Below are 27,435 nucleotides of genomic sequence, written 5' to 3'. Positions count from 1 at the left end.
CAAAATGACTAGGAGGAGGAATGCCCAACAGAAGAAAAATACAGAGGATGGACCTTCTGCAATAGAGCTAATGGCTATCAACATAGACAATATGTCGGAAAGAGAATTCAGGCTAACAATTATCCAGGCAATAGCTAGGTTGGAGAAAGCCATGGATGACCAAACAGAATTGATTAGGGCCGAACTGAAAGCGACCAGACAGGATGTTCACAATGTTAGGGCAGAGCTTAAAGCTGCCAGGGAGGAGGTCCACAATGCTCTCAATGAGTTCCAATCCAATCTAAACTCTCTCAAAGCTAGGGTAACTGAGACAGAAGATAGAATTAGTGATCTGGAAGACAAACAGATAGAGAGAAAGGATCAGGAGGAAGCCTGGAACAAACAGCTTAGATCTCACGAAAGCAGATAATGTGATAAAACTGGACGGATTCAAAGGACTCACTGAAAGTGGGTTACACTCACGGTTATGATTTATTAAGGGAAAGGGTCTAAATTAGAGGAGGCTATAGGAAAAGCCACATAGGGTAGAGGCAAAGGCAAAGCTTCCATTTTCCTCATGATGTGTTACCTTTTTGGTATTGATGTGTGATACGCATGGAATATTGCCAAGCTGGGATGTTCACCACAGCTTTGGTGTACAGTTTTTATTAGGGCTTTATTACAGAGGGATGATTAATTGATTGGTTGCCCATCAGTCTCCAGTATTACACCTCATCCCTCCCACCCCAGTTTGGGCTGATACCCATGACCCATGGGGCCCATCAGGAATATTCACTTGGGATATTCTGAGAATTTATAGGATACTTCTCAGAAGCTTTGGGTCAAGCCAAATTTTTTACTTTACAACGTGTCATAGAGTAAGTACTCTCCTAATGTGTATGAGTATCATTATTGATTATCATTATTAATTGTTTTCTTTCTCCTATAAAAAGATCAAAGAAAAAACACTTCTTTTCCCCACTTCTTTTCTAACTTTATATTATGAAAATATGCAAGCATACAGAAAAAAATTACAAGGAGTTCCTGTATATCGACCACTAGATCTGATAGTTAATATTTTGTCATACTTGTATCTATGTAGATGGATATATGTACACATACATGTGTATGCATCTGAACTATTTGAAAATGCCATTATCACAGCCCTTCATCCCTTAAACAGTTCAGCATATATTTCCTAAAAATAAGTATAGTACCATTTTACACCTTAAAAAAACTAAAAATAATTCTGTAAAATGCAATATCCAGACTATATTCTAATTCTAATGGGGGTAATTGAGGGACCCAATTAATTGCCCGACTCCTCTTCCTTAGACACTGTGCTCATCCTGTCTCTTCTCTGTGGAAGAATCCCGAGTGGCTCCATGTTTCTTGCTTAATCAGGTCCAAACACTGGTGACTGCCATTAAGTGCTTCCATGACTGTGTAGATTTCACATTCCTAGCCTGCACTATCACATTTCCCATATATTTACATCATATTTCCCGAGTTGTTTTGTATGCTAGGCACAGTGCTGAGTGATTTGTGTTCCTAGTCTCAGTTCTCTCTGTTTCCCACCATCAACTCTCTTTTTTTTTTTTTAAAGATTTTATTTATTTATTTGACAGACAGAGATCACAGGTAGGCAGAGAAGCAGGCAGATAGAGAGGAAGGGAAGCAGGCCCCCTGCCGAGCAGAAAGCCCGATGCGGGACTCGATCCCAGGACTCTGAGATCATGACCTGAGCCGAAGGCAGCGGCTAAACCCACTGAGCCACCCAGGCGCCCCACCATCAACTCTCTTCTTCGGTCATCATGTATCCTTGTCTTTTGTGCATGTTGACAGCTGGGAGGAGGAGTCAACCTGTCACCCAGGCCTTCAGAGATCCCCTGGCTCAATTGTCTTCAAATTGTGTTCCAGGGCTCAGTCAATGAACATTAGGAGCAGCCCCAAGGGATGGGGTGATGGTCAAGAAGGTGAGTCAGACACCCCCTTCAGATTCCCCCACCATTATCAAGGGAGAATTATTGGTCTCTTACTGCTTTAAAAGTGTCTTTACAAGCCATTAATCAAATCCAACCCAATCATTTTACAGAGGAAATGGAAGCAGGCAATGGTGAATTAACTTATTCAGTATCTAAAACATAGTTTTGGGAGATGAACCTCTTCCAGATATATTTGATGCTAGTGTTCATAAAGGCTGTTCCTTTGTCTGACAGGTCCTTCTGCTCCTCTCTGACTCATCTAGCCCACCTTAAGAAATCAAGAGCCTCTATACTCTCCCCACCATTGAACCTTCCCACAGCCATTCAAAATATTTCTGAACTGTACACATTTAACATTTACTATTGTAGAGTATTTTTCCTCTTTTATGTGCCATAGTTTTGCCTTCCTTTTTTTTTTGATGATTTTTTTATCATTTTTTTTCTTTTTTTTTTTAAATTGAATTCATTTACTTTCAGCATAACAGTATTCATTATTTTTTCACCACACCCAGTGCTCCATGCAATCCGTGCCCTCTATAATACCCACCACCTGGTACCACAACCTCCCACCCCCCCGCCACTTCAAACCCCTCAGATTGTTTTTCAGAGTCCATAGTCTCTCATGATTCACCTCACCTTCCATTTCCCCCAACTCCCTTCTCCTCTCTAACTCCCCATGTCCTCCATGCTATTTGTTATGCTCCACAAATAAGTGAAACCATATAATTGACTCTCTCTGCTTGACTTATTTCACTCAGCATAATCTCTTCCAGTCCCGTCCATATTGCTACAAAAGTTGGATATTCATCCTTTCTGATGGAGGCATAATACTCCATAGTGTATATGGACCACATCTTCCTTAACCATTCGTCCGTTGAAGGGCATCTTGGTTCTTTCCATAGTTTGACGACTGTGACCATTGCTGCTATAAATATTGGGGTACAGATGGCCCTTCTTTTCACGACATCTGTATCTTTGGGGTAAATACCCAGGAGTGCAATTGCAGGGTCATAGGGAAGTTCTATTTTTAATTTCTTGAGGAATCTCCACACTGTTCTCCAAAGTTTCTGCACCAACTTGCATTCCCACCAACAGTGTAAGAGGGTTCCCCTTTCTCCACATCCCCTCCAACACATGTTGTTTCCTGTCTTGTTAATTTTGGCCATTCTAACGGGTGTAAGGTGATATCTCAATGTGGTTTTAATTTGAATCTCCCTGAGGGCTAGTGATGATGAACGTTTTTTCATGTGTCTGATAGCCATTTGCATGTCTTCATTGGAGAAGTGTCTGTTCATATCTTCTGCCCATTTTTTGATATGATTGCCTGTTTTGTGTGTGTTGAGTTTGAGGAGTTCATTATAGATCCTGGATATCAACCTTTTGTCTGTACTGTCATTTGCAAATATCTTCTCCCATTCCATGGGTTGCCTCTTTGATTTTTTTACTGTTTCCTTTGCTGTGCAGAAGCTTTTGATTTTGCCTTCCTTTTTGGTCAGTAGTACTTTGAAAGTGGAAAGAACAGTTTGGACTTTGAATTCAGTCCCCCTAAACATTTCAGTAAACATTCATTAATTAATTCCTATGTACCAAACACCAGTTAGGTGCTTTGGAGAATAAGGATGAACAATTCCCTGCCTCCAGATGCTTAAATTCTACTTTAGGAAATAGACCAGGAAACATCGTTTTATAGTACCAGACAAATAAAATAAGTACAAAATATAGGTCAGGAAAGGTGCTATGAGAATGCAGAGGAAAAGCAACTCATTGTGACAGAAAAGGTCAGTAAAGTTTCCTTTTGTTGCTATCTACCATGGGGCACATTGTAGACATTCAACAGTTGTTGATTAATGGAGTATTTTATTGAAGGTCAGTTTTGAAGAATCAATATTCAACTTCTTGTTTAAAAAAAAAAAATCCGGAAATGCATATAGCCAAGGCCTGTTTTATTTCTAAGAGCAAAGCCAAAATTTACATCACTTTTTGAGTTTGTTAGTACTTCTGTAGAGAAGTGGTCAGAACACTGTAGCTGCCTAATAGTCACTACGTCAGTGCAGCTCCTGGCACTCTGTACATGCTCAGTAAACCAGTTTTTAAGAGTATGATTCATTGCCGATTTCTTTTTAAAAATTTCCTTAGTTTTTTTTTAGAGAGGGAGAAACGGGTGTGGGAGAGAATCTTAAGGAGGCTCTATGTTCAGTGCAGAGCATGACTTGGGGTTCGATCTCATGAACCTGTGATCATGATGTGAGCCGAAATCAAGAGTTGGACACTTAACTGACTGAGCCACCAGGCGACCCACTCATTACCAATTTCTTAAGCTGAATTCTATCACAAAAAGTAAACGTATATTGTTTAAACCCTCTTGTTCTGATTTGGAGCCTACTAGTTAAAGACCTCAAAAACTGTGCAGAAAAAAAAAAAGCAATTGTTTTAGAATTCAAAGGGGACTTGGCTCTAAGAGGAAAGCTACATCAGGTGCCCACAAAGGTCCAGTTCTGTGATTCCCAACTCTGACAGCATTCTCTTTGCATCTTCCATTCTTTCAAAAAATCTGTTTCACCTGTCGAGTCCTTCAAAGCCTACCAGTGATTCAAGTGACTAGAGTCTTTTAGTCAAAAAGACATCAGTGGATTGGGGCGCCTGGGTGTCTCAGTGGGTTAAAGCCTCTGCCTTCGGCTCAGGTCATGATCCCAGGGTCATGGGATCGAGCCCTGCATCAGCTCAGCAGGGAGCCTGCTTCCTCCTCTCTCTCTGCCTGCCTCTCTGCCTACTTGTGATCTCTGTCTGTCAAATAAATAAATAAGTAAAATCTAAAAAAAAAAAAAAAAAAAAAAAAGACATCAGTGGACGAGCTATAAGAAGTACTCAGGACCAATTATTTCCTGGAAGAGCAACTAAACATTTATTATACCAAGCCCAAATTGCCATTTTTCACAGGTACTTTAAAACAACCAGGTGAATTAATACTTTAAAAATGTTATTTAGTAAGTTAGCTTAGTTTCTTGTGGGTTCATTTGTGGCTAACATCCTTCTCAAAATGGAGTGCATTAGAGGGACTACATGAAACATTTATCATGAAGAGATTAGAATTCTGTAATGGCTCTTGTAAATACACATTTATTTGTGTTACTAAGTAATTAACATTGGTTTCCTCACTAGAGACTAAGCTCCTTAAGAGTAGGGACACTGACCTTCTCACCACTGAACCCCTAATGCCTAGGAAAATGCCCATCATTTAGATGTTCGATATATTTTTGATGAATTGATAAATCTGGAAGACAGTACTTGGTGCAGTCCTGAAGTGCTCTTTGCCCTGCAAACATACTTATTAGAGATCAGGATGAACTCACTAACCAAGCTTCCAAAAGGGGGTAAAACTGAGGAAAAGTATAGGTTGAACCATAAGAAACCACTGTTTTGGAAGGTCTGTAGGAGAAGAGAAGATAGGCATTTCATATAGTTCAACTTCATGTCATCGTTTTGAAATTTTTCTGCTTCTATTTCTCAATCATATGAATTTATGAGACTAATTTAAATGCATTACTTTTTAAAAAAGGTCTATGTCCTATGACCAGAATCTAAGATGGATGTGTGAGAGAGACCAGGTGTTTCTGAGGCAATATAACTGCCATTTTTCAGATGTTTGAGGGACTGCTGGGGGAAGAATCAGTTCTTTGTGTTCCTGGGCCCAGTGAAAGGTAGATCTTGGCTCAACAATAGAAGCCTCAGAGCTGTTTGAGGGATAACTCCTTTATGACCAGATATAAGTCTGAGGAACTCTTTGCTTTCCTGTTATAGAGGGGAATCCAAGCCACATCAGAGAGCAACTAGATGACCTCAGGGATTCTCTCCATCTTTAGAGTTGATGATTTAGCTTCAAGGAACTCAACAAGACCCACTAACCTAGGTCTAGGTGTATTTATCTCTAAATAAATATTCCCTGTTTAATTGTTAAGTGCTTTTGTGATCTAGAAATAAAGGCATTACATATTGTGGTGTATTTTTCTAGGAAAGTGAAGCTGGGTCTAAAAGTATGTGAGTACACAGGTTAAACAGGTATTGTTGTAAGAACACCACAACCAACAAAAAAATGTTCTTAAAGTAATGGCAGTAGTGTTTTAAAAGGTTTTAGCTTAAATACCAACTAAATGAAGTAAAAATGGTTTAATTTTTTAAAATTTCATTTAATTTTTTCAGTGTTCCAAGATTCACTGTTTATGCACCACACCCAAGGCTCCATGCAATATGTGCCCTCCTTAATACCAACCACCAGGCTCACCCATCCCCCCACGCCCCCAAAACTCTCATTTGGTTTCTCAGAGTCCACAGTCTCTCATGCTTCATCTTCCCCTTTGATTTGCCCCAATTCACTTTTCCTTTCCTTCTCCTAATATCATGCATGTTATTCCTTGTGCTCCACAAGTAAGTAACCATATGATAACTGGCTTTCTCTGCTTATTTCACTCAACATAATCTCCAGTCCTGTCCATGTTGATACAAAAGTTGGGTATTCATCCTTTCTGATGGAAGCGTAATATTTCTTTGTATATATGGGCCATATCTTCTTTATCCATTTATCTGTTGAAGAGCATCCTGGCACTTTCCACAGTTTGGTGATTGTGGCCATTGCTGCTATGAACATTGGAGCACATATTGATCTTCTTTTCACGGCATCTGTATCTTTGGGGTAAATACCCAGTAGTGCAATTGCAGGGTCATAGAGTAGCTATATTTTTAATTTCTTAAGGAATCTCCACACTGTTTTCCAAAGTGGCTGTGCCAACTTGCATTCCCACCAACAGTGTAAGAGGGTTCCCTTTTCTCGACATCCTCTCCAACACTTGCCGTTTACGGTCGTGTTAATTTTGGCCATTCTAACTGGTGTACGGTGGTATCTCAATGTGGTTTTGATTTGGATCTCCCTGATGGCTAATGATGATGAACATTTTTTCATGTGTCTGTTAGCCATTTGTATGTCTTCTTTGGAGATGTGTCTGTTCATGTCTTCTGCCCATTTTTTGACGTGATTATATTTTTTGAGTGTTGAGTTTGAGGAGTTCTTCATAGATCTTGGATATCAGCCCTTTGTCCATAGTGTCATTTGCGAATATCTTCTCCCATTCTGTGGGTTGTCTCTTTGTTTTATTGACCCGTGGGTTGCCTCTTTGTTTTGTTGACTGCTTCCTTTGCTGTGCAGAAGCTTTTTATCTTGGTGAAGTCCCAAAAGTTCATTCTCACTTTTGTTTCCTTTTTTTGTGTCCTTAAGATGGTTTAATTTTTATATTAATTCCAAGGAAGACTGGCCAGAATTGTTTTGCATATTTGAGTTACACCATCCAATTAGCTTAAGTTGGAGATGGATATGGCAATGCTAACAGCCCTGAACTTGGTTCTTCCATGTCTCTGGGAAGAGACATTCATTGGACCTCTTACTAGGTGTCACAAAGGAGAATGAGACAATGATTCCTTCCTTCAAGGACCTAACATCTCATCTGCTCCATGTTTTGACCTGGAATATAATACTTCCTAAGCACTTACTCTGTACCATTAACATTTATAACACCCTAGACAGTAGGTACTATTTTTATTTCCATTTATAAGTGGGAACTCTAAGATCTAGAGTATAGAGAGACTGTGTAATCTGTCCATGGACACACAACCAGTAAGTACCAAAGAGGTTTTGAACCCAGGCAGTCTGGTGTCAGAGTTTGTAAGTTTAACCATTCCACTATATTGGCTTCTAAGTGGAACACAATTCTTCCTTTTGCACTGTTTGAAGGGGGCTGACTGAATGCTGACTGCCTAAAATGAACATACATGATATGCACTCATCAAAGCCTACTCATTTCATGTGTATTCTTCCAATTCCAGTTCAGTTGTCATCTATGGAAAACCTACTGTATTTTGGGCACTGCACTAAGTGATTTCATAGTGACTATCTCATTTGAGCCTAACAGCTTTGTCCAACAGATATTAATTCTATTTTGAGGATGAGAAATTGAGAGGCAGAAGTTAAATGACCTATTGGGTTTCATACAATTAGCGAGAGATAGTGCTGAGATTTAAAACCAGACCTCCTAATTCTAAGTCCTGTGCTTACAACAGCCTCGAAAACATCATTTTTAAAGTGTACACATCTGTGGTTTTTAGTATATTTATAAGATTGTGCAACCATTACCACTATTCCAGAACAGTCATCCCTCCAAAAAAGTCATCCCTCCTAGAAACTCTGTACCTAGTAGCAGCCATTCCCCACTCTCCCCTTTCTTCAATGCCTGGTAACCATGTATCTACTTTCTACCACTACGGATTTGCCCATTTTGGACATTTCATATACATGACATCATACAATCAGTGGTTTTGGGTGACTGCCTTCTTTCACTTGGCATGGTGTTTTCAAGGTTCACCCATGTGGTAGCGTATCAGCATTTCAGTCTTTCTCTTCACTGAATAATTTTCCATTGTATGGATATACTTACTATATTTTGTTTATGCCCTCATCAGTTAATGGACATCAGGACTGTTTCCAGTTTTGGGCTGTTATAAATAACACTGCTTTACACATTCACATATGAGCTTTTGTGTGAATGTTTGTTCTTAGATCTTTAGGGCACATTCCTAGGAGTGGAATTGCTGGGTCATATAGTAACTCTCTAACATTTTGAGGGGCTTCCAAACTGTTTTTTGTATATGTTGTATCATTTTATTTACATTCCCACCAGCAATGAAAAAGGCTCTAATTTTTTCACTTTTTCTCCAACACTTGCTATTTTTCATTTTTTAAAGTCACCCCAATGCATGTAAATTGGTGCCTTGTAATGGTTTGGTTCACATTTTCCTAAGTACTAATTGTTGAGCATCCTTTCATTTGCATATTGGCTACTGATGTACGTTTTTGGAAGAACAGCTTTCAAATCCTTTGCCCATCTTTTTTTTTTTTTTAAGATTTTATTTATTTGAGAGAGAGACAGTGAGAGAGAGCATGAGCGAGGAGAAGGTGAGAGGAAAAAGCAGACTCCCTGTGGAGTTGGGAGCCCGATGTGGGACTTGATCCCAGGACTCTGGGATCATGACCTGAGCTGAAGGCAGTCACTTAACCACTGAGCCACCCAGGTGCTCCTCCTTTGCCCATCTTAAAATTATTTTAAAACAGTGTTTATTTTTGAATCATTAAGAGTTCCTTACATATTCTAGATATGCGATCCTTACCAGATGTAATTTGCAAATATTTTCTCCCATTCTGTGTTTTTTTTTTCTTTCTTGAAATTTTTGTGATGCTTGGTTGCTTGTACTTTTTGGTGTCATATCTAATAAACCATTACTTCATTCAAAGTCATGAAGTTTATATATAAATATCATTTTAAAACTTGGATTTTAAAGATTTTCTTTTCTCCTATTAAAGGAGAGATAATCACAAAGTTCCCTTTGCAGTTTTAAATAAGCCTGAGCTCTATTTGGGATTGGAAAATTGGGTTCATTTTTACTTGTATTATTTTAATAGAGAATTCACAAATTTTCTCCCAAATTAATTTATGTACTTACCACAGGGCATTAAATAAATCACAATTATTTATTATCTTAATCATTAAAGTTATCCAGGGAGATTTAAATCAATGTTCAGAATAAAATAATAAACAGAAAATAGTAATAAAAACTTAGAACTCATGATTAAATGAATAGCATTCAGAAGACATGTTAGCCCATGTGATAGCTAAAAGTTGAGATGACTTCCCTATGCCTGCTAGGATTGGCAAAAGGTAGCACTTGTACCTTGAGCCAAGAGTGAAGTCCTCTAAAATTTGGGGACAGGAAAAAAAAAGCCTTTGTTTCATAACTTTGTTTCAAATTCCTTAATTATGTAAATGTACATTCAAGATTTTATGGGGCAATTCACCTATTGTTGGACGAATGGATCTTGCCTTTCAGATTATCTTTTCACATAATCTAAAAATGGTAATTTCAGGGCCACTTGTTTCTGAGCTCACTCTTATTGCACCACAATCCATGAGGTCAACTCCAGGGAGAATATTAGGACTAGCACATAATATCGTAGAAGCAGTGCATTGCTTAACTAGAGGGGATGCCAATAACTCAGAGTCATTGTAGATTTCACAGGGTTATGACTTTCCATCAGATTAGCAGACAGTGTTTTGGAAAAGAAGGCCACTTTCCAACATGTATAAATTCACTTCTGGGGTAAGCTATGTGGCAGTCATGGGTATCCCCCAAATTTCTATCTGTTTGCCAGCAGTATATCCATCAGATCAAATTTTGGGGAACCAAACTGGGGCTCTTATGTTATTTTGGTAGTTGTCTGCCCTATAGCATTCCCTCACTTTGTTAATATGGTAATGATAATACCCATAAACTTTATTTATTTTTTAATAATGCAGGGCTTGAACTCATGACCCTGAGCTCAAGACCTGAGCTGAGAGTTTAACTGACTGAGCCACCCAGGTGCCCCAATACCCATAAACTTTAATAGACACAACCAATGACCTAAAAATCCCTGATCTTTGCATATTTGAGTAAAAGTAATAGCGTCAATGGTCATTGTGAATAATCATATGTTTTCACAAATGATTAAAACTCACTGATCCCTGACAGAAAGTCAGAAAAACCTCATAATTCACAGAAGAAATCCAAATGACATTAAATATATGAAAAGTTCAGTTTTACTAGTAACAAATATAAAATTAAAGCAGTGAGGCATTATTTTTCATTTATTAGGCTGACCAAAATGAGAGTGCTGGCAAAGGTAAGAAAAGATGGCATTTATATGCTGTTGATGGAAATGGATGGGTACAATTTTTTGGCAATAGTCAAAATGTCAAATGTACATTCCCTTTGATCCAGACATTCCATTTCCAGGAAATTATTTAGTTGAGTAGAAATATCTAAGTAGGCAAAAGCTTTGTACACAAGAATGTTTACTGTAGTTATCATAGGCAGCACTGCAGTATTAGAAATAATCTTTATCTCCAATTCACTCGTTTAATAAGTTGAAAATTGAATGTGCATATGACATGTGCATATGTGCGGGGACAAGTATGTTCATATACATACACACATATATACACAGAGAAAGCAGTGTGCGGTATTACCTCTAGGACACAAGAGTGGGAGAAAGGAGGACTTTGACATCTATCTTTATATACTATCATTAGGTCTGGTAAAAAAAAAAAAAAAATCACCTGTAGCACTTTTGTCATTGTCTAAAAAGTAGACCTGTGAAGTTTATGCTGCATTTGTGAACTGAAAGCCAGTCGGCAATATAGTTCACTGGCGTATTGAGTGCACACTGAAAATATTTTCATAAAGTATTCACAGGATACCAGCTATTTTCCTTTGGGTAAAAGCTGTGTTCAGCATGCCCAACACAAATTAAGGTACATATTATAATCAGAAGCCAAAACAACTATGAACAAGATTATGCTGTATATAATATGGCTGGTAAACGCAGTTGATTCACAACAGACTTGGGGACAGTTACACAAGTTCTGAGCCCTCCACTATATGCTACGGCCCTGAGGAAAAATGGCCTTGTTTCAAGAGTCCTGAGCAGAACAGGTGCTACTTTCCATCTTAAGAGTCAAGTCTTCATCTAAGAGGAATCCCTAGAAGTCAGTGATCCTGGGGTGCTCATGTGGTTTCCAAACTTCTCAGGAATGCAAAGAAATTTAAAAAAAATACATTTACAAATAATTTCTCTGTTCCTAGCTCTCCTAAGTCCCTCCAGAAAGAGGAGCCTAGTATGGTTGGAATGTTTGTGATCTCCCCAAGTTCCTATGTTGAAATCCTACCCTCCAGAGATGATGGTATTAGAAAGTGGGAAAGGTGGAGCCCTAAAGAATGGGATTAGTACTCTTAGGAAAGAGGACCCAGAGAGCTCCCTAGCCCTTTCAGCTACGGGAGGACATAGCGAGACATCTACAACCCAGAAGCCAGTCCTCACCTAACCATACCGAGACCTTGAGCTTAGACTTCCAGTGTCCAGAATAGTGAGAAATAAGTTTCTCTCATTTATAAGACACCTAAACTGTAGTATTTTATTACAGCAACCTGAACAGACCAAGACAGGCTATGTTTAAAATTCAAAAGACCAGGTCCGAATCCTGGTTTTTCTCATTCCTGTAGGCATATGCATCCGAGTCCCTTTTTCTTAGCCTAGAAAGAAGCTCTAATACTACCTATGCCACTTCCTTTCTCCTGTTGATGCAAGGCTAAAATGTGGACATGATGGGTAAAGAGTTTTCAAAGTGGTGATGTCTTCAACAAATGGGAAAGTATTTTAGTAAAATGTGACTTAGTGTATTTTGAAAGTGACAGATTTTTTTCTTTTTCTTTTTTTTTTTAATTTTATTTGAGAGAGAGAGAGAGAAAGAGAGAAAGAGAGTGAAAGAGAGAAAGTACACAAGCAGGGGGAGCTGCACAGGGAGAGGGAGAAGCAGGCTTCCCACTGAGCAGGGAACCTGACGTCAGGCTTGATCCCAGGGCCCTGGGATCATGACCTGAGCCTAAGGCAGATGCTTAACAAATGAGCCACTGGGCACCCCAAAAGTGACAGATCTTCAAGTATTAGCCCTAGTTTGTGGTTTTTCACCAGCTCTGGTTTAAGAGAACTCTATTCTGTTTATAAAGACCTTTTAAAAAATAGCGTTTTATTAAGCTTATTATATGGTGATCATTGTTGACCACTTCTGGCATCAAGTGTTTTAGATGTAGTCCTTCCACGCTAGCTCTCATAGATGGTTTTATTAAAATAATAACATTTGTTGCATGACAAATGTCTCAGTTAGGAATGTGTTCTACTCTTGGTAGGAAAAAAAAACCAATTTACTTTATTAAGGAGGGCACGTATTGCATGGAGCACTGGGTGTGGTGCAAAAACAACGAATACTGTTACGATGAAAATAAATAAATAAATAAATAGATAAAAATAAAATAATAACATTTGTAAAGGCCAAACAATTAAGAAATCATCCTATTTGACTTCTTAGAGATACCATTATGGCACAAACTGTAACTATTCTTCAGGTCTTCTGCAACAGCAAAATGAAACCCTGTCCAAGTTTAGTAAAGACAGTACTAAGAGGCAGGTAATTTGCAGGCAAGAAAACCTTTTATTTTAAACCACAAATAGTCAGCAGGTGGCCACAACTATCCATGTTTCATTAAAATCACATAAAACCTAGGTACAAAAGCACCACTGATTATTGCTCTAGAAAAACTGCATGAAAAATTTAAATACGCACAGTAAAAACACCACAGTTTGCACAGGACTCGATTTTTAAAGCAAACGCATGGAATGCTGAATCAATCTTACACACAGCTTCCAATATCAAACTGATATTTATTTCACTTGAGGATGATGGAAATTTCCAAAAAGCACAACCATGAGAAGATAAAATGTCCGTCCTTATATATTTTTGTATGCCAACTAGCAGAATCCTAAAAAATTAGCATTTACAAAATACTCGGTAAAAATAGCTTTTAAAAGTTGCCCCGAGAGGTACATAAAATCAACCCCAATTTTTCACGACAATTCATTCTCCCTTGTTATCTACAGATTCAGTTTTCTGTGCCTGTGAAAAAGAAAGGGGGAAAAAAAAAGAGAGACAGTTACTATCAAAGCTACTAGAAGCCAAAGAAAAGTCTACCCAGCCAACACACACGCTTTGAACATCTGTTTTTTAGCAGCTCTATTGCAAAACCTAGTTCAACTCTGGGTGTAAAGCAGACAAGGCAGGAATACAGTACGCAAACACTCTGCCGCATTTATTGCTTTCTGCTTTTCAAACGGCCACAGACGTTTACCTGCAAGCTCCCACTGTCCGTGATTAAAAGAAAAACACCACACTACTATCTGCTTCTAGTCACTGCAAACATGCAGAATTTCTACTGTACCCTTAACTCTCACTGTTTCAATCTGCCCCTTTACTGACAGTGTGCTGGGTGGGGTACCTCTGGAGGTTGAGACATTAACAGTTGAGCGAGAGATGTGGATCTGCAATAACATTACGGGCAATAAAGAAGAGACATTATGAACGTGCTATCACTGGCTGAAGTACTGAGCAATTTCTGTTAAGACACTGAGTCAATCAGCGGGAGGTAGTCATGGCAAGTACCTCTTCAGCTTTAGTTTCACCATTTTCAGATGGTGCAGTACCTTCCTTTCCAGCTTCTTGCTTTTCCTCCTTCTTCCCTTTAGCACCTTTGTTAATCTTTGTTCCCGGTTCTTTCTAACAGAGGGTCAGAGCACAGGGAAACAAAGCACGTTAGACGGGATTTGAGGTCAGGGAAGATCTGTTGGCCTCGCCCAAACACGAGGTGGAGCGCAGCCATGGCCAACGTGGTGGCTTGCGGGGGGCAGAGGGGAAGCCGAGTCTGCAGGGCTTCAAGTGAGTCACACTGAGGCCCTGTGGGAATGGTAACAGGCTACTTGGATGGTCCACTGACTTTCTCTTCTGGGGAAAAGATGAGGCTTCTCCTTATGCCTTTGTTCAGTGGGCCTCCTCTCTTGCTACAGAGAAGGGGTTCTGCCGATCAAGAGCAGTGGCTGTAGCAACAGCGGCTGTGGGAAGGATGAGGCAGAAGCTGGGGAAGGAGCCAGCAAGAGAAAAACCCTCACGGGAGGATGTGGCGCTTGAGGGACAAGAAGGCTGAGAAAATGCTTGAAAATGAAGCCCTACGTGAAGAAAAGTCCCTCATTTTAAGATGAAGCCACAGAAGTGAGTTCTGCTTCAGAATCATCTACTCAATGCCACAAATACATGTAGTTTTTTTCTTTCTGTTTCTTTTTTTAAAAAAGATTTTATTTATTTATTTATTTGAGACAGCGCACACGTGAGAGACAGAGAGAAAGAGAGAGAGAGAGAGAGAGAGAGAGAGAGAGCGAGAGCGCATGAGAGGGCTGAGGGGCAGAGGGAGAAGGAGGTCCAATTTGGAGCTCCATCCCAAGACCTCAGGACCATGACCTGAGTGGAAGGCAGCGCTTAACTGACTCAGCCACCCAGGCGCTGCCCCCAAATATGGGTAGTTTCAAAAATTTCACAACAGTGCTCTGAAGGGCAGAGCACAGAAAAGCTCTTTGGGATAAGTTTCTTAATAATTCTGGGCTTGTCTCCTCATTTGCAAAACTGGGTGTGTGTACCTACCTCAGTAGGACTGACATGAAAGCTTCATAAGAAAAGCAATTAGAACAGGGTCTGGCATAGTAGAAGAGCCACATAAACGTTTGTGGATGTTAATTATTTGCTAGCATTAATTATTGTACGATGAGTCATCAGACTAGCCTAAGACCAGTTAGCTAAAGGCAGTCAGGACCCCTCCTCCAGCCCCTGGAGCTGCGGGCACCTGGGTGGCCAGGGTCCAGCCTCATGCCTCCTGAGCCACCATGTGAACTGCGTGCTGCTACCAAACCCTTCTTGGACATGAGGCTTCTTGAAGCAACACGCTCTGACTTCCTTTGCCTTTACTGATTGAATGAGAAACACATTCCTGGTACAGCATAAAACTGTGCTCTATGCCTTTTGAGAAAGACTGTTAACAATGGTGACACTTTTCTAGTCGTACGTTGAGCCTGCATTGGTAAATGTGATCTCTCCTTGGATGATTTTTAGATATGGAATTATAATTTACTCATTGTTTAAAAGGCTAATGTGGGGAGGGAGCACCTCTTACCTTAGCAGGTGTTTTCCTTGGTTTAGGTTCAGGTTTGGGTGGAGCAGGTTTCTGTAAAGATAAATTAAATCACACAAATACTGAAAAAAGACAACCCTCGGGACCAAAAGGAATGCAGCAAGACTGCAAAAGACAACAGTCCATTTTGACTATGATTCTGTTCACTTAAAAATATTTCGTTCTATTTTCAGCATCAGGTAATAGCATAAAGATCTGTGCATTTCATAACTATTTTCATCCCAGGTTCTCAAGTGAACAGCAGGTGAGATTTAAAAGCCGACTCATTATTCCCCAGTCCAGAGTAGCTCTCCAGGAACAGGTTTAAGCTTCCATCTCTGATGTCTCTGTACTTCCTTTGATCACAGCACACCGGCGAGAGGAATGACTCAGGCCCTCCGCCAAATGACTCAATGAATTCGGTCATACTGGCCTTCCCAACAGTCTAGAAATCACAGCACAATCGCAGGCAAAGCCCATCCGGTAATGAAGACTGCTGCCTGTGAAGCATTTCAAAATCATTTCCACATCCTCCTACTTCTGATGTTGATTTCAAGTTCTGTAGCCAAGCTTCTTCCTATTTTCATCCTCTCCAATGCCAGCTCAAGGTGAGAGAAGAATCTCTCGCCTGCCCAGACACTGGGCTCACTTGCCCCTGGAGCTCTTTATTAAGAACATGATTATAATGATAAAATATCCACTGTTAGCATCCAAAGTTTAAGATTTTTCTTAAATGTAGCCGAAGAGCCCGCGAAGTGACCATTTTTCTCTTGATTCGGGTGGTTCTCTTCCCCATGGCCATGAGCAGTGCCTGTCCTCTGGCTAAGGTCCCCTCCATAGGGGGCTTCAGCTCTCTCTTGCTTTTCAGGGCTCCTAGACCAGGGTGCATGTGGGGACAGTGGGGAAGATAATGGGTTTAAGCCTCTAGTTTTCTGTAGCTATTTTAGGGCAAATATTTCTCTCATCAAGCTAGAAAAAAATGTGTACTTTAGGAGCACTAAGGAGAAAAGTTTCCAAGCAAAAAACACTGCCCAGGGTCTCCCCCTCTGGAGAAAAATTCCTCCCCAATGTCTGTAGGTGGCTCAGGTTCATAATTGAATCTGGCCCTGTTCATCAAGGGCATAAAGGAAAATCATAGACAATGCAATTCTAGAAGACAGGCTATTCGACATGAATTTTCAAATAAAAAAACCCTCCAAAACACCAGAAAACTGGGTTTGAGAAGGAAGGGGTGTTTTTGTTACTCTAAATCTATAGTCTGTTCTCCAAATACAGCAACTTGCAGAGTTCCTACATTTTCGGGATTTAAAAAATCATGTTATTTCAGGTTTTGATTGTTTTGAATTAACATGTGTTTTTTTTTCACAATTTACAGCAAATAATTTTCTTATATATCTTCTGTAAAAGAGACCTCTCCCCAAGTCAGCAGTCAAGTGTATTCATGGGAGAGGAAAGGAGGAGGTTCTACAGTCCGTAGTCCCACTGGCCATCGAGGAGGCTCTGGGTCAGCAGCATGAGCAATGATCTCAGTGGAAGGTGCTTATACTGCACGTTCATGGTGCTTAGGACAATCCTGGTTTTAAATTTTGGTTTTTATTTGACTTATGAGGTCTTTACTGGGCTACAGATCCATGGACTACAGCGGCTTGTAGTATAATGTATAACCCTAACAAAAGTTAAAATAGAACTACTGAACCATGGTTAAAGTTAATATTGGACAGAGCACACCACCTTTAGGGGGCTTCCGTGGAATCCAGTTTCACTGTGTACCCACACATGTCCCGGCTCTTAATCCTTCTGGCGGCTCTGACATCACTTCCTTAGGTTGCTATTCACATGAAACACTGCCTCACTCAACCCAAACTTGGCCATACTTCTGAACTTGTCAGTGTCCTAATAAACATTTCTGCATTGATTTCCTATTCTGTGCCAGGCACAGGTGTTGGCCAAGGATGAAATCCATGCTTCACTAAAGGCCAAAATAGCTAGCTTATCCTGGCGGCCAAGATGCCAATGCCTTCCTCCCTGTATCTTAGTGCGCAACATGGGCTGCAGCTATTTTAACCAAATTCCTCCACCAGAGAGCCAGGCTGACCACCTGTCTTGGCAGAATGAGGACTCGTATGTTGGCAGGACAGCAAGGAGGAGCATGAGAGCCAGCAAGGAGCACAGCACAGTGAGAAGGGCTGGAGCACATTCATGGCCAGAGCTTGGTCATACCCAATGATCTTAACCCTTCTCTTTGCCCCAGGCCTCACCCAGAGAGGGAGACTCTGAGTGGCAAAGTAGAATCATTACTTTTTCAAAGATTCTCTGGTTCTGAAATGAGGCTCTAGCACATGGATTCCGATAGCTTTTCGTACATTCTGATGGAAGCGTAAGCCATGGAGACTCCGAATTCTTGTCCACTTGAGCACATCATATGTGGATCAGAAGGTAGGACTTGACTTAACATGCTTCTTTTGTTGCGGAGATCTAGCAATATCCAACAACTTCCTGGGCTCTATATTCTTGGTAATGGGGCTGGCTCTGTGACTTTTCACTGACCTGTCTGCTCAAGTGAACTGCTTGGCAACACTGGTCACGTTTGCTAGAAATTCTAAGTAATTTCCAAAAATTTCCTTCCAAAAAGGAAATAAAATAACTCAAGGGAAATAACACCTTAATCTTCCTTCTGCTGTTTTGTCCTGAGTGGAGGGGGAACATGGACTCACAAGAAGTAATAACAAGGGGGTTCCAGAGTACTCACCGCTGACAATCTGGCAGACCGTCTGGTGGGCTACAAAGGAAATGAAAAAAATATGTATTCTTATTATACCCAACCAATTTGGTTTTTAAGAATTCATTCCTGATATCTGACTTTGTTGGAAGAGTATAATGGTATGACTCCCATTACTGGGCTGCAGTAGAAAAAGCCCAGAAAGAGCCATAATGGTATGGTTCCTGGTCAGCATGGTAAGACACATTTTGAGCACCCTGGGTACCATAATACTCAAGAGGAAGTTTTTAAAGATGTGTAGACACACTGTTCAAAGAAATGGCCTCTCCTAATTAAGGGTATTGTGGGTAAGAAGAAGAAAGGAAGATTAATTTAGGTTCCGACCCATAATCTACTTTTGTGATAGAATGAGCAACGGGAGCATTGAGGAGCTATTTAAGAACTAGTTCCAGTCTGACTCTTGTTCCTTACAAACAGAACTAAAACTTATATATTAATACAAAAAAAGACATATACAATTGTGCAGAAACAGAAATAGGAGTTCCCTGACTTGTTACTATGCTTGAAAGGAGAATGAGGATAAATCTTAGGCAGTTAACAAGAAAGACTTTCTTTTACCTCTAACAGGTATTTATATTTATTTATTTGCTAAATGAGTATGTTTACTTAAAGATTTAGACAGAGTAAAAAGCCCACTAATCTTTTTTTAATAAAGATTTTGAAAAATTTATTCATTTGGGGGAGAGAGAGAGAGAGAGTGAGAGCATGAGCAGGGGGGAGGGTCAGGGGGCAGACTCCCGGCTGAGCAGATGTGGGGCTCCATCCCAGGACTCGAGATCATGACCTGAGCCAAAGGCACATGCTTAACTGAATGAGCCACCCAGATGCCCCCCAAATTCATTAATCTTTTCTTTTAATTTGGAAGTTTAGAAAATTTAGAAAAACTGGGTTGAGAATGGCATTTTTCAGGAAATCTTTTTCTCTTCAAGGACGGTACAAATTAAGCAAATGAGACTGCAAAGAAAATTTAAAATAGCCAAACTGTTGTAGGCATTTCAGAAAGAAGCACACAGAACTGATATTCTCCTTACCATCAGCAAAAGATGGCTCCCCACGGGATTTCACATGCTGAAAGTACAACTGCCTTTCTTTAAAAGTGTTCCAGAAATAAATACTCCATACTTTTTGTCTGTTGTACTCACTGTTCTGTCTCTGGCAGAACACAGTGTACGTACCACCAAACGTATAGTAGATTCTCAAAAGGCTGTGCTGAAAAAATGAACTTGATCTTTTTCCTAATTCTTGCTGCCTTACACAGACTTTGCCTCATTACAATAGCTTATGTGCTTCAAATAATTGTTTTAAGGGCGTCAGCAGATATGGTCAGTAGGAACCCAGGCCACAACGGCAAGGAATTATGGAATTCTCGAAGCCGTGCTTAGGTCAGTGCAGGTCAGCTGGTCAGGCCAAACTAGAAGAAATATTTCTTGCCATCTTCATGTCTAAGAACTTTCTTCCTGAAAATAGCCGGAGGAGGCTAAACTCATCTTTCTTTAAACTACAGAAGGAAATGAAGGGCCAGAGCCTCCAGGAATAATTTTAACCCTGGGGTCTCAAGGGAAAAATCAGAGTTGGACTTAAGAGCAGAAGGTGCAGAGACTAGGAGACGGCGCCGGTGAAGGCAGCCACGATATACTCCCTGCATGGGGTAAGGGGATGTACAGCTCGACGCTTAGCACAGGAGGAGCGCCTGTGTCACATGCTCCGGAGGAAACAGCACCATGTCTGCTGGGTTACCACGGGTGCATTCATGACAACGCACCCATGAGTCACAGGGAACCAGGACCCAAATCCCATGATGCCCTTCTCGGGAGGGTTAACTGCAATGAACTGAGTATCACCAAAGGAAAGACAACAGTCGCAGTTAAGCCAGCCAGCAAGTAACTCGTGCTTCTTCAAAATGCTCTCCAAGCATCCACTAAACTCAGCACAGATGCTCCTGCATGACCTCAAGAGCTGGCCTCCCTCTCCCCAGTGATGCACAGCTGGCAGAAGAGGGCTCAGAAGGAGACACTCTGAGAGAAAAAATGGCAGCCTTTATGTTCAAGAGGGATGAAAGAACCTTATCGGACTCCCTCTCTAGCTGTGTCAACATATTGTACCTCCTCAGCCTTACCTCACTGTTCACCTCATCTGTTTCATGTCTGTACCCCTCCTGCATTTCTGTAGCTCCAGTGCTTCGCAGGGGCCCTCAATAAATGCGGAGGTGAACAGAATGCATAAGCACCAGAAACATGTAGTAGTGGGAACTCGAGGGGAGCAAGGCTGAGGCCACTGCTCACTTACTGTCCAGGTTGGGATCTGAAAAGAGGCCAAATATATTAACTACTACTTATTATTGCCTTCCTATCCACCAAGTAGTGGTTCTGAGTAAAATCTCACAGAAGTGAGGCCAAATCATGTGAAAAATTGCCCACTCCGGTGCTGTAGCTCCTTTTCTCTCCATGTGAACCCCTGAGCATACTGAAAAGGCAGCCGTCAGAGAGCCCTTTGGGATTTCCAGAGATAGTCTAACCCCAAGCAAGCACTATTCTACAGGGCCCAAAAGCTGTTCTGATCCAAAGGACTCCCTATCTTTTTATAATTCGGGCCCAGTATAAGAGTTTCAAAATAAAAAGCCCAGGAAATTAATGCAAAAACAAGATCTGCCTCTCCAGGCTGTCTAAAACACCGTCTCTAAAAAGCACATCTTTAAGTGTAAAATCATTTTATGACTTTCTGTCTAAAATTTACCAGCTCTTCTTTCTATGCTATAAAAAAAGGACTTTTCTTGAATTTTCCTTTCCAGTAACCATCATAAGAGATTTTCTTTTTCACTGCAAACAGTGGAGGCTGAGACGAACCTTTCACTCAGGCAGTGGCATGGTTATGCATGCAAGTGTGTTCACCTTCCTAGAAAGTTCCACCAGCTTGCACAGCCTCAAAATCTATAAGCGAATGGGCTGTATTTATTGGCTATAAAAGGGATGAGACTGCTATTCTTTCCTCCTTAAAGAACTAGAATTTTAAGTATTCATTTGAGACTCGGACTGTTGGGCAGGACAGGGAAAAAAAAAAAGACAGGAAGAATTTTTCTCAATTTGTTGACTGTGAATCCTTGGGAAAAGTGGCCAAAGGGTAGTTCTCAAAGGAGGAAAGAAGACTTTCAGAATGACATGTCTCCAAGAATTACAGAAACAAGAAATGGGAGGGTTTGTCACTGCTGTGTATAGGTGCTGGGCACAATGAAAGTCTTCAATAAGCATTTGATTAAGTGATTATTCCCTGGGTTGGAGCAAATCCTGATGAAGGCTACTCCAAAAGAGACAGAGTCTTTTACTTTAGCATCTTGATTGCAAAAGAACATGGAAGTCTAATCTCACTATGTCAAAGTTCACTGGGGTAGCTGGATTCAAGTAGAACCACTGGACATTGCTGAATACTGCTTGAAACGTATGGGCCATTCCAACGGGATTTGGAAGTCTGTTTATTTCTATAAGATTTCTTAATGCTCCTTAGCTTGACCATGTACAGATCTTCTTCAACTTCCAATGGAGTTATATCCTCATAAACCCACCATAAGTTGAAAATATCATAAGCTAAGAATGCATTTTTTATACCCAACCTACCAAACATCATAGTTTAGCCTAGCTTCCCTTAAATGTGTCCAGAACATGTACACTACCCCACAGTTGGGCAGAGTTACCTAACACAAAGCCTGTTTTATAATAAAATGTTGAATATCCCATGTAATTTATTGAATATTACACTGAAAGTGAAAACCAGAATGGTTGTCTGGGTACAGAAGGGTTGTACATGTATCGATTATTTACCCTCATGATCACAGGGCTGAGGGGAGCCACTGTCCAGCATCACAGGGGAGTATCATATCATACATAGCTAGCTTGGGAAAAAGCGTGGTTTCTACTGACTGAGTATTGCTTTTGCACCACAGTAAAGCCAAAAAATTATAAGTCAAACCATCACAAGTCAGGGACCATGAAGACAAAAGCCAGAAGTCAAGTTGCTTTTAGTTTCCAAAGACAAATGAGGAGCCAAGTAGAAATTAGCTTTTTGCAAAACTGGGAAGCAGAGAAAGATGGCAATTGGAGCCTTGGCTGGGGAATGAAGAAGACAGAAAAATGGCACTGGATAACCAGATTTATGATTACTACAAAAGTGGCATTAGGACAGGGGATTCTGAATCAGGATACTCAAATATCTTTCCTTTTTCTGCAATACACAAGTTGTGACATCTGTGGAAAATAATGTATTTCTCTCAGGACCTTGTTTCCTCCAGTAAAGCTGGAAATAATAATATATGCTTATTATCCAACACAGCATTTCTCTGATATTCATTATTCCCCTTCCTGGCTTTATTTTTCTCTTAGCAAATATCCAGTGACATTATTTCTTTCCACTAAAATGGAAGCTCCATGAAGGAAGAGATTTTGGCCTCTTCTGTTCACTGTGAAATCTGCAGAGCCTAGAACAGTGCTTGGCACATTACAGGTGCATCATACATTTCTGTTTCGGAATGAATGTGCTCTGCCCTCATTTCGGGGTTATTGTAATTGATCAGATAAAATAATGAACATGAAGGGCTTTGTAAACTGCCAAGTGTAATGTTTTTAACAAATTGTTGTGGTCGCTTATTGTCCAAAAACTATACTCGGCTCCACGCCTTTGAAATATCATGGCAGTGGAAGAGGATTTTCAAAAGAGGATCCCTCTTTATAACTGATATCTATTCCCTATAGTCAAGCCTGTGCATATTCAATGACATAACTAGAAAATTCAGTCAATTCACTGGGGGGAAAAAAATCAATCCATATACTGTCTGAAAGTTCTTAGCCTAACCTACCAGCTAACTGACTGACCTTTTCACTTTTCAAACAAAAGTGTTGATGTCCTGAAGACAATTCCTGAGTTTTAATCTGGTTTTGGCTTAAATGATAGGGAAAGAGTTTTTTTCTAGGAACGATTTTTGCTAGCAGTAACAGAATACATATAATAATACAAAGTAAAATATTAAAAATAATAATATAAAATATATAAATAACAAATAACAATACTGAGGCTAAAATAATACGTATAAGACAGCTATCTGGATAAGCAAAAATCTCTTACGTATAATCTAACGAGCTTGATTGCTGTGTAGAAGGATTGGAAAGATTGTTTACACTATCCAAGATCTATTGTGTGTAATGGTTTCTAGGTTTTCTGACTGACAGATCAATTTAAATAGCAGTTCCTCAGGAAAAATCCAAATGCATTTTGTGTCCAAATCTAAAAATTACATTAAGATTTGTTACACTTAGCCAACTGTCCTACAAATTACATTTTGCCATTTTCAAGGAAATCCATGCATTTATCATTTTTTGGTTGATTCTAGAGTTTGTTCAGTAACTTGACATGGGACCACAAACTTCACCTCCCAAACTGTTAGACACTGAATGCTGGGTAAATGGATGGTGGGGCCTTGGCCACAGGCAGATTTGTTTGTTTTGCTTCAATTTTTTAAAGATTTTATTGATTTATTTGACAGAGAGAGAGAGAGACAGCAAGAGAGGGAATACAAGCAGAGGGAGGGAGAGAGGGAGAAGAAGGCTTCCCGCCCAGCAGGGAGCCTGATGTGGGGCTTGATCCCAGGACCCTGGGATCATGACCTGAGCCGAAAGCAGATGCTTAAGGACTGAGCCATCCAAGCGCCCCTGTTTTGCTTTTAAATTAATTATAGATTCTGTTCAAGATTTTCCATTTGGCAGAACACATTTCCTTGCACAAATTTTGTGGAGGGGTTCGGCTATCATGACAAACTCCTCTGAATTATTAAACCACAGTATGAATCACCCAATCAAAGAATCTAACCAGATATGGTTTGTCTCTCACATGACCCCTTTTAGTTCATAAGCTCAAGGGTAAGAGCTGCAGTTTTTCTACACACTGTAAATCTCTGTGCAAAAGTGAATGGCTGTCATCAGAGTCAGCATCTAATCTGCCACTTTTTCATCCATCTCCTTTTAGAAGTTCATGATAATATCGTGGATGCAACCATCTCTCTTCATTTCTCAGCTTTTTGGAGGTTTCTGTACTTTAATACAGAGCTTCTTTGAATTGTTACCTAATTAATTATCCTAAGCTCTAAGAATTTTCTTGATTAAAAAAGAACTTTAATATTTTGACATTTTGTGTATCCTTCACAGTTTTTTACTTTAGAGATGACTCCTTTTAGGCCAATATTCAGAACTAAAAAAAGAAATTTATAGTTCACTCACTGGAGAAGAGAATTTATTAAATCAACAGTCTCATTTCCTTGGTGTGAAAGGCAGACTTTGTTCTCCTTGATGAATTTACCTATTATCTCGCTCTTTGCCCAGAAGGAATTCTCAGTATCCACTCTAACAGATAGCACGACCAACAGGTAGAAACATCAACAACACAGTAAGTGGAAAATGCCTCATCAGTGTATTCAATTGAAATTTACCTAGGCCAAGAGACACTCCACAGTGACCCTTTTATCTCTGGCTTATGTAGTCTCAACAACCTTACTCAGAATTGTATGCATTCAGATGTAGACAATCCTAACAATATTAAAAAAATTCCAGTTAAAATAAATACAGGATGTCAAGGATACACTTACCTCCTGTTTAGTTACTTTGGATCCATCCTTGCCCTCTGTATTCTCCGGAGACTAGAAAGAAAATATTTCAGTGAATTTTATTTAAAAGAGAAAGCACACATTTGAGGCAGATTTAGGAAAAAAAAAGCTATTTCAATTCACAGGACCACATAAGTCAACAGATATTTTGTGGAGAAAAAATAAGTTTGTAAGAGGAGACATTTTACACACACACACACACACACACACAGCATTTATCTGCATAAATGCTCTAATTTTAACACCGGAGTGGTGCAAGAACTGATAGAAACCCCTGTTTTTAATGTGCACTCACCCTAAGCCATTTGCATTGATTTTTGATGATTCTATCACTAAAGAATAGGGACCCAGCGGCCAGAGGCAGTGGTGCCAGGAATCCACCACACGTTCCAGTCGCTTTGTTTCTCTAAGATGAGGCTGCTAAGAAAGCTCGGCCTGAGCACAAAAGCACATTTTTGTTCCATATTTGCCTCGCTTTGATTTCTAGCCCACTTCTTGATAGGACTTGACAAATGTGTCTTGATTATTATTCTTCCACCATCAACTCCAGCATCTCTACCGAACTCCCAGCCTTGGCAGGACAGCCCAAGCCCTGCCACCCCAGCTGACTTGTTTCCTGATTTTGACCCAGCCCCTGGGGCAGCACCTGCCCACGCTGGTGACAGCTCACACCTGACTCCTTTATGTGCGTACAGCCGTGCATACAACTGTGGGAAAAATATTCTTGGATTTAAGCGACATGCTGCAGATCCCAATATATTTTTATTGGCTAAAGGCAGTAGGTAAGATGAAAATGATAAAACTAATTAGAAAATTGAACTACTTCACATACTTTAAAACATATAAAGGTGGAAGGAGAATATTCAATCTCTATGACACAGGTGGGCAGAAAATATGAATAGAGTTTCCAAGAGAAAACATACAAAGAGCAAACTGACATTTAGCATAATGTTTGGCTTGAGCAAAATGAAACAGCTATGCGGTAATGCCTCATCTATTAAAATGAGGAAAAAATTTTAAAGATCATAAAACCCACTGTCTGGTGGGCCTTGGTGACACTGTAAATTAATGTGATATTTTCAAAGAACAAACTGGCAATCTGAGAAAGACACACAGGACTAATCTTACATAATGATCCAGTAATCCCAGTTTGGGAACCAGGACTCAAAGAAAGGCTGTAAAATTAGTCTTAGTTATGCTGTTTCTAATATGGAGTAACCGGAAACAACTCACATGATCAGTAAATAAAGAGAAATATTTAAGTAAGCTATGTAATTATTAATTCAATGGGATTAAAAATAGGCTGCATGAATACATAGAAAGTCCACATAAAATAATGCTAAATTTAAAAAACTGAGATTATAAAATAACATGTAAAACATAGATCAGAAGTAGATAAAGTCCTTTAGAAAGTCAAAAGCTTTTTTTCAAGGCAGACAACCTAGTAAACCTTTAATTTTCCCTGAGGGCTGCCTGGTACCCACAGTCCATCAGTTCACCTCTTTCTGGAACCTTGCATGCATGTGCATGGAGTGAGCTCTTCCTTCCTTGGAGTCCTCTCTCCCTCCTAGGAGTCTTCCCTCCCTCCCTCCCTTCCTTCCTTCCTTTCTTTCTCTCTCTCTTTCAAGATTTATTTGACAGACAGAAAGAGAGCTAAGGAGCATGAGCTGGGGAACGGACAGAGGGAGAGGGAGAAGCAGACACCACGCTGAGTGGGAAGCCTGTTGCCTTTGCCAGACTCAATCTCAGGACCCCAAGATCATGACCTGAGCCAAAACCAAGAATCAGACGCTTAACCGACTGCAACACCCAGGCGCTTCTCACGGAGTTTTTATTTCCCAAATGAACCAACATTTTCCCCTCTTCCCTGAAACCTTCTTTATCATGAAGGGAAACAGAGCTTCTCTTTTCTGTTCCCCACTCTCTTGCACAGGAATTTCTAATTCACAGATCTTGCTATATCAGCCGGCCAAGTTGGAGACCGTAAAATCTTACAAAGTGCGAGCATATGAAGACAGTCTGTACGTGGACCATTTGGCTTTGCTCTATTCCATGCTACAAACTCGACCCTTCTGGCCACAAATGAGACCTTCTGTTGATTGGAGGGGGAGATGAACCACGAGAGACTGTGGACTCTGAAAAACAATCTGAGGGTTCTGGAGGGGCAGAGGGGTGGGAGGTTTGGTGAGCCTGGTGGTGGGTATTATGGAGGACACGTATTGCATGGAGCACTGGGTGTGGTGCATAAACACTGAATTCTGGAATACTGAAAATAAATTTAAAAAATAAATAAAAATTAAAAAAAAAAAAAGTGCTGGGCTCTCATTCACACCTGTTAGGCCACCTGTAACTGGTAGGCATTTAAAGAAGTA

General features: G+C 40.2%; 1 protein-coding gene across 1 annotated transcript in view; it reads right to left on the bottom strand.

The window, feature by feature from the left end:
* Positions 1–13,297: 13,297 nt before the first annotated feature.
* The window catches only part of HMGN3 (high mobility group nucleosomal binding domain 3), a 30,655-nt gene continuing 16,517 nt past the window's right edge, over positions 13,298–27,435 (bottom strand). The window contains exons 2-6 of the mRNA XM_044246856.1: positions 25,046–25,096; positions 18,394–18,423; positions 15,648–15,698; positions 14,093–14,206; positions 13,298–13,549 (exon numbers count right to left, since the gene is read on the bottom strand). Of these exons, the coding sequence (XP_044102791.1) occupies positions 13,511–13,549; positions 14,093–14,206; positions 15,648–15,698; positions 18,394–18,423; positions 25,046–25,096 (285 nt within the window). The 3' untranslated portion in view covers positions 13,298–13,510. The remainder of the gene's footprint in view (positions 13,550–14,092; positions 14,207–15,647; positions 15,699–18,393; positions 18,424–25,045; positions 25,097–27,435) is intronic.

Source organism: Neovison vison, chromosome 1 (assembly GCF_020171115.1).
Source record: "Neovison vison isolate M4711 chromosome 1, ASM_NN_V1, whole genome shotgun sequence".
In the NCBI taxonomy this organism is placed as follows: Eukaryota; Metazoa; Chordata; class Mammalia; order Carnivora; family Mustelidae; genus Neogale; species Neogale vison.
Note: the sequence above shows the minus strand (reverse complement) of the source record. Positions and strands in the feature narration are given on the sequence as shown.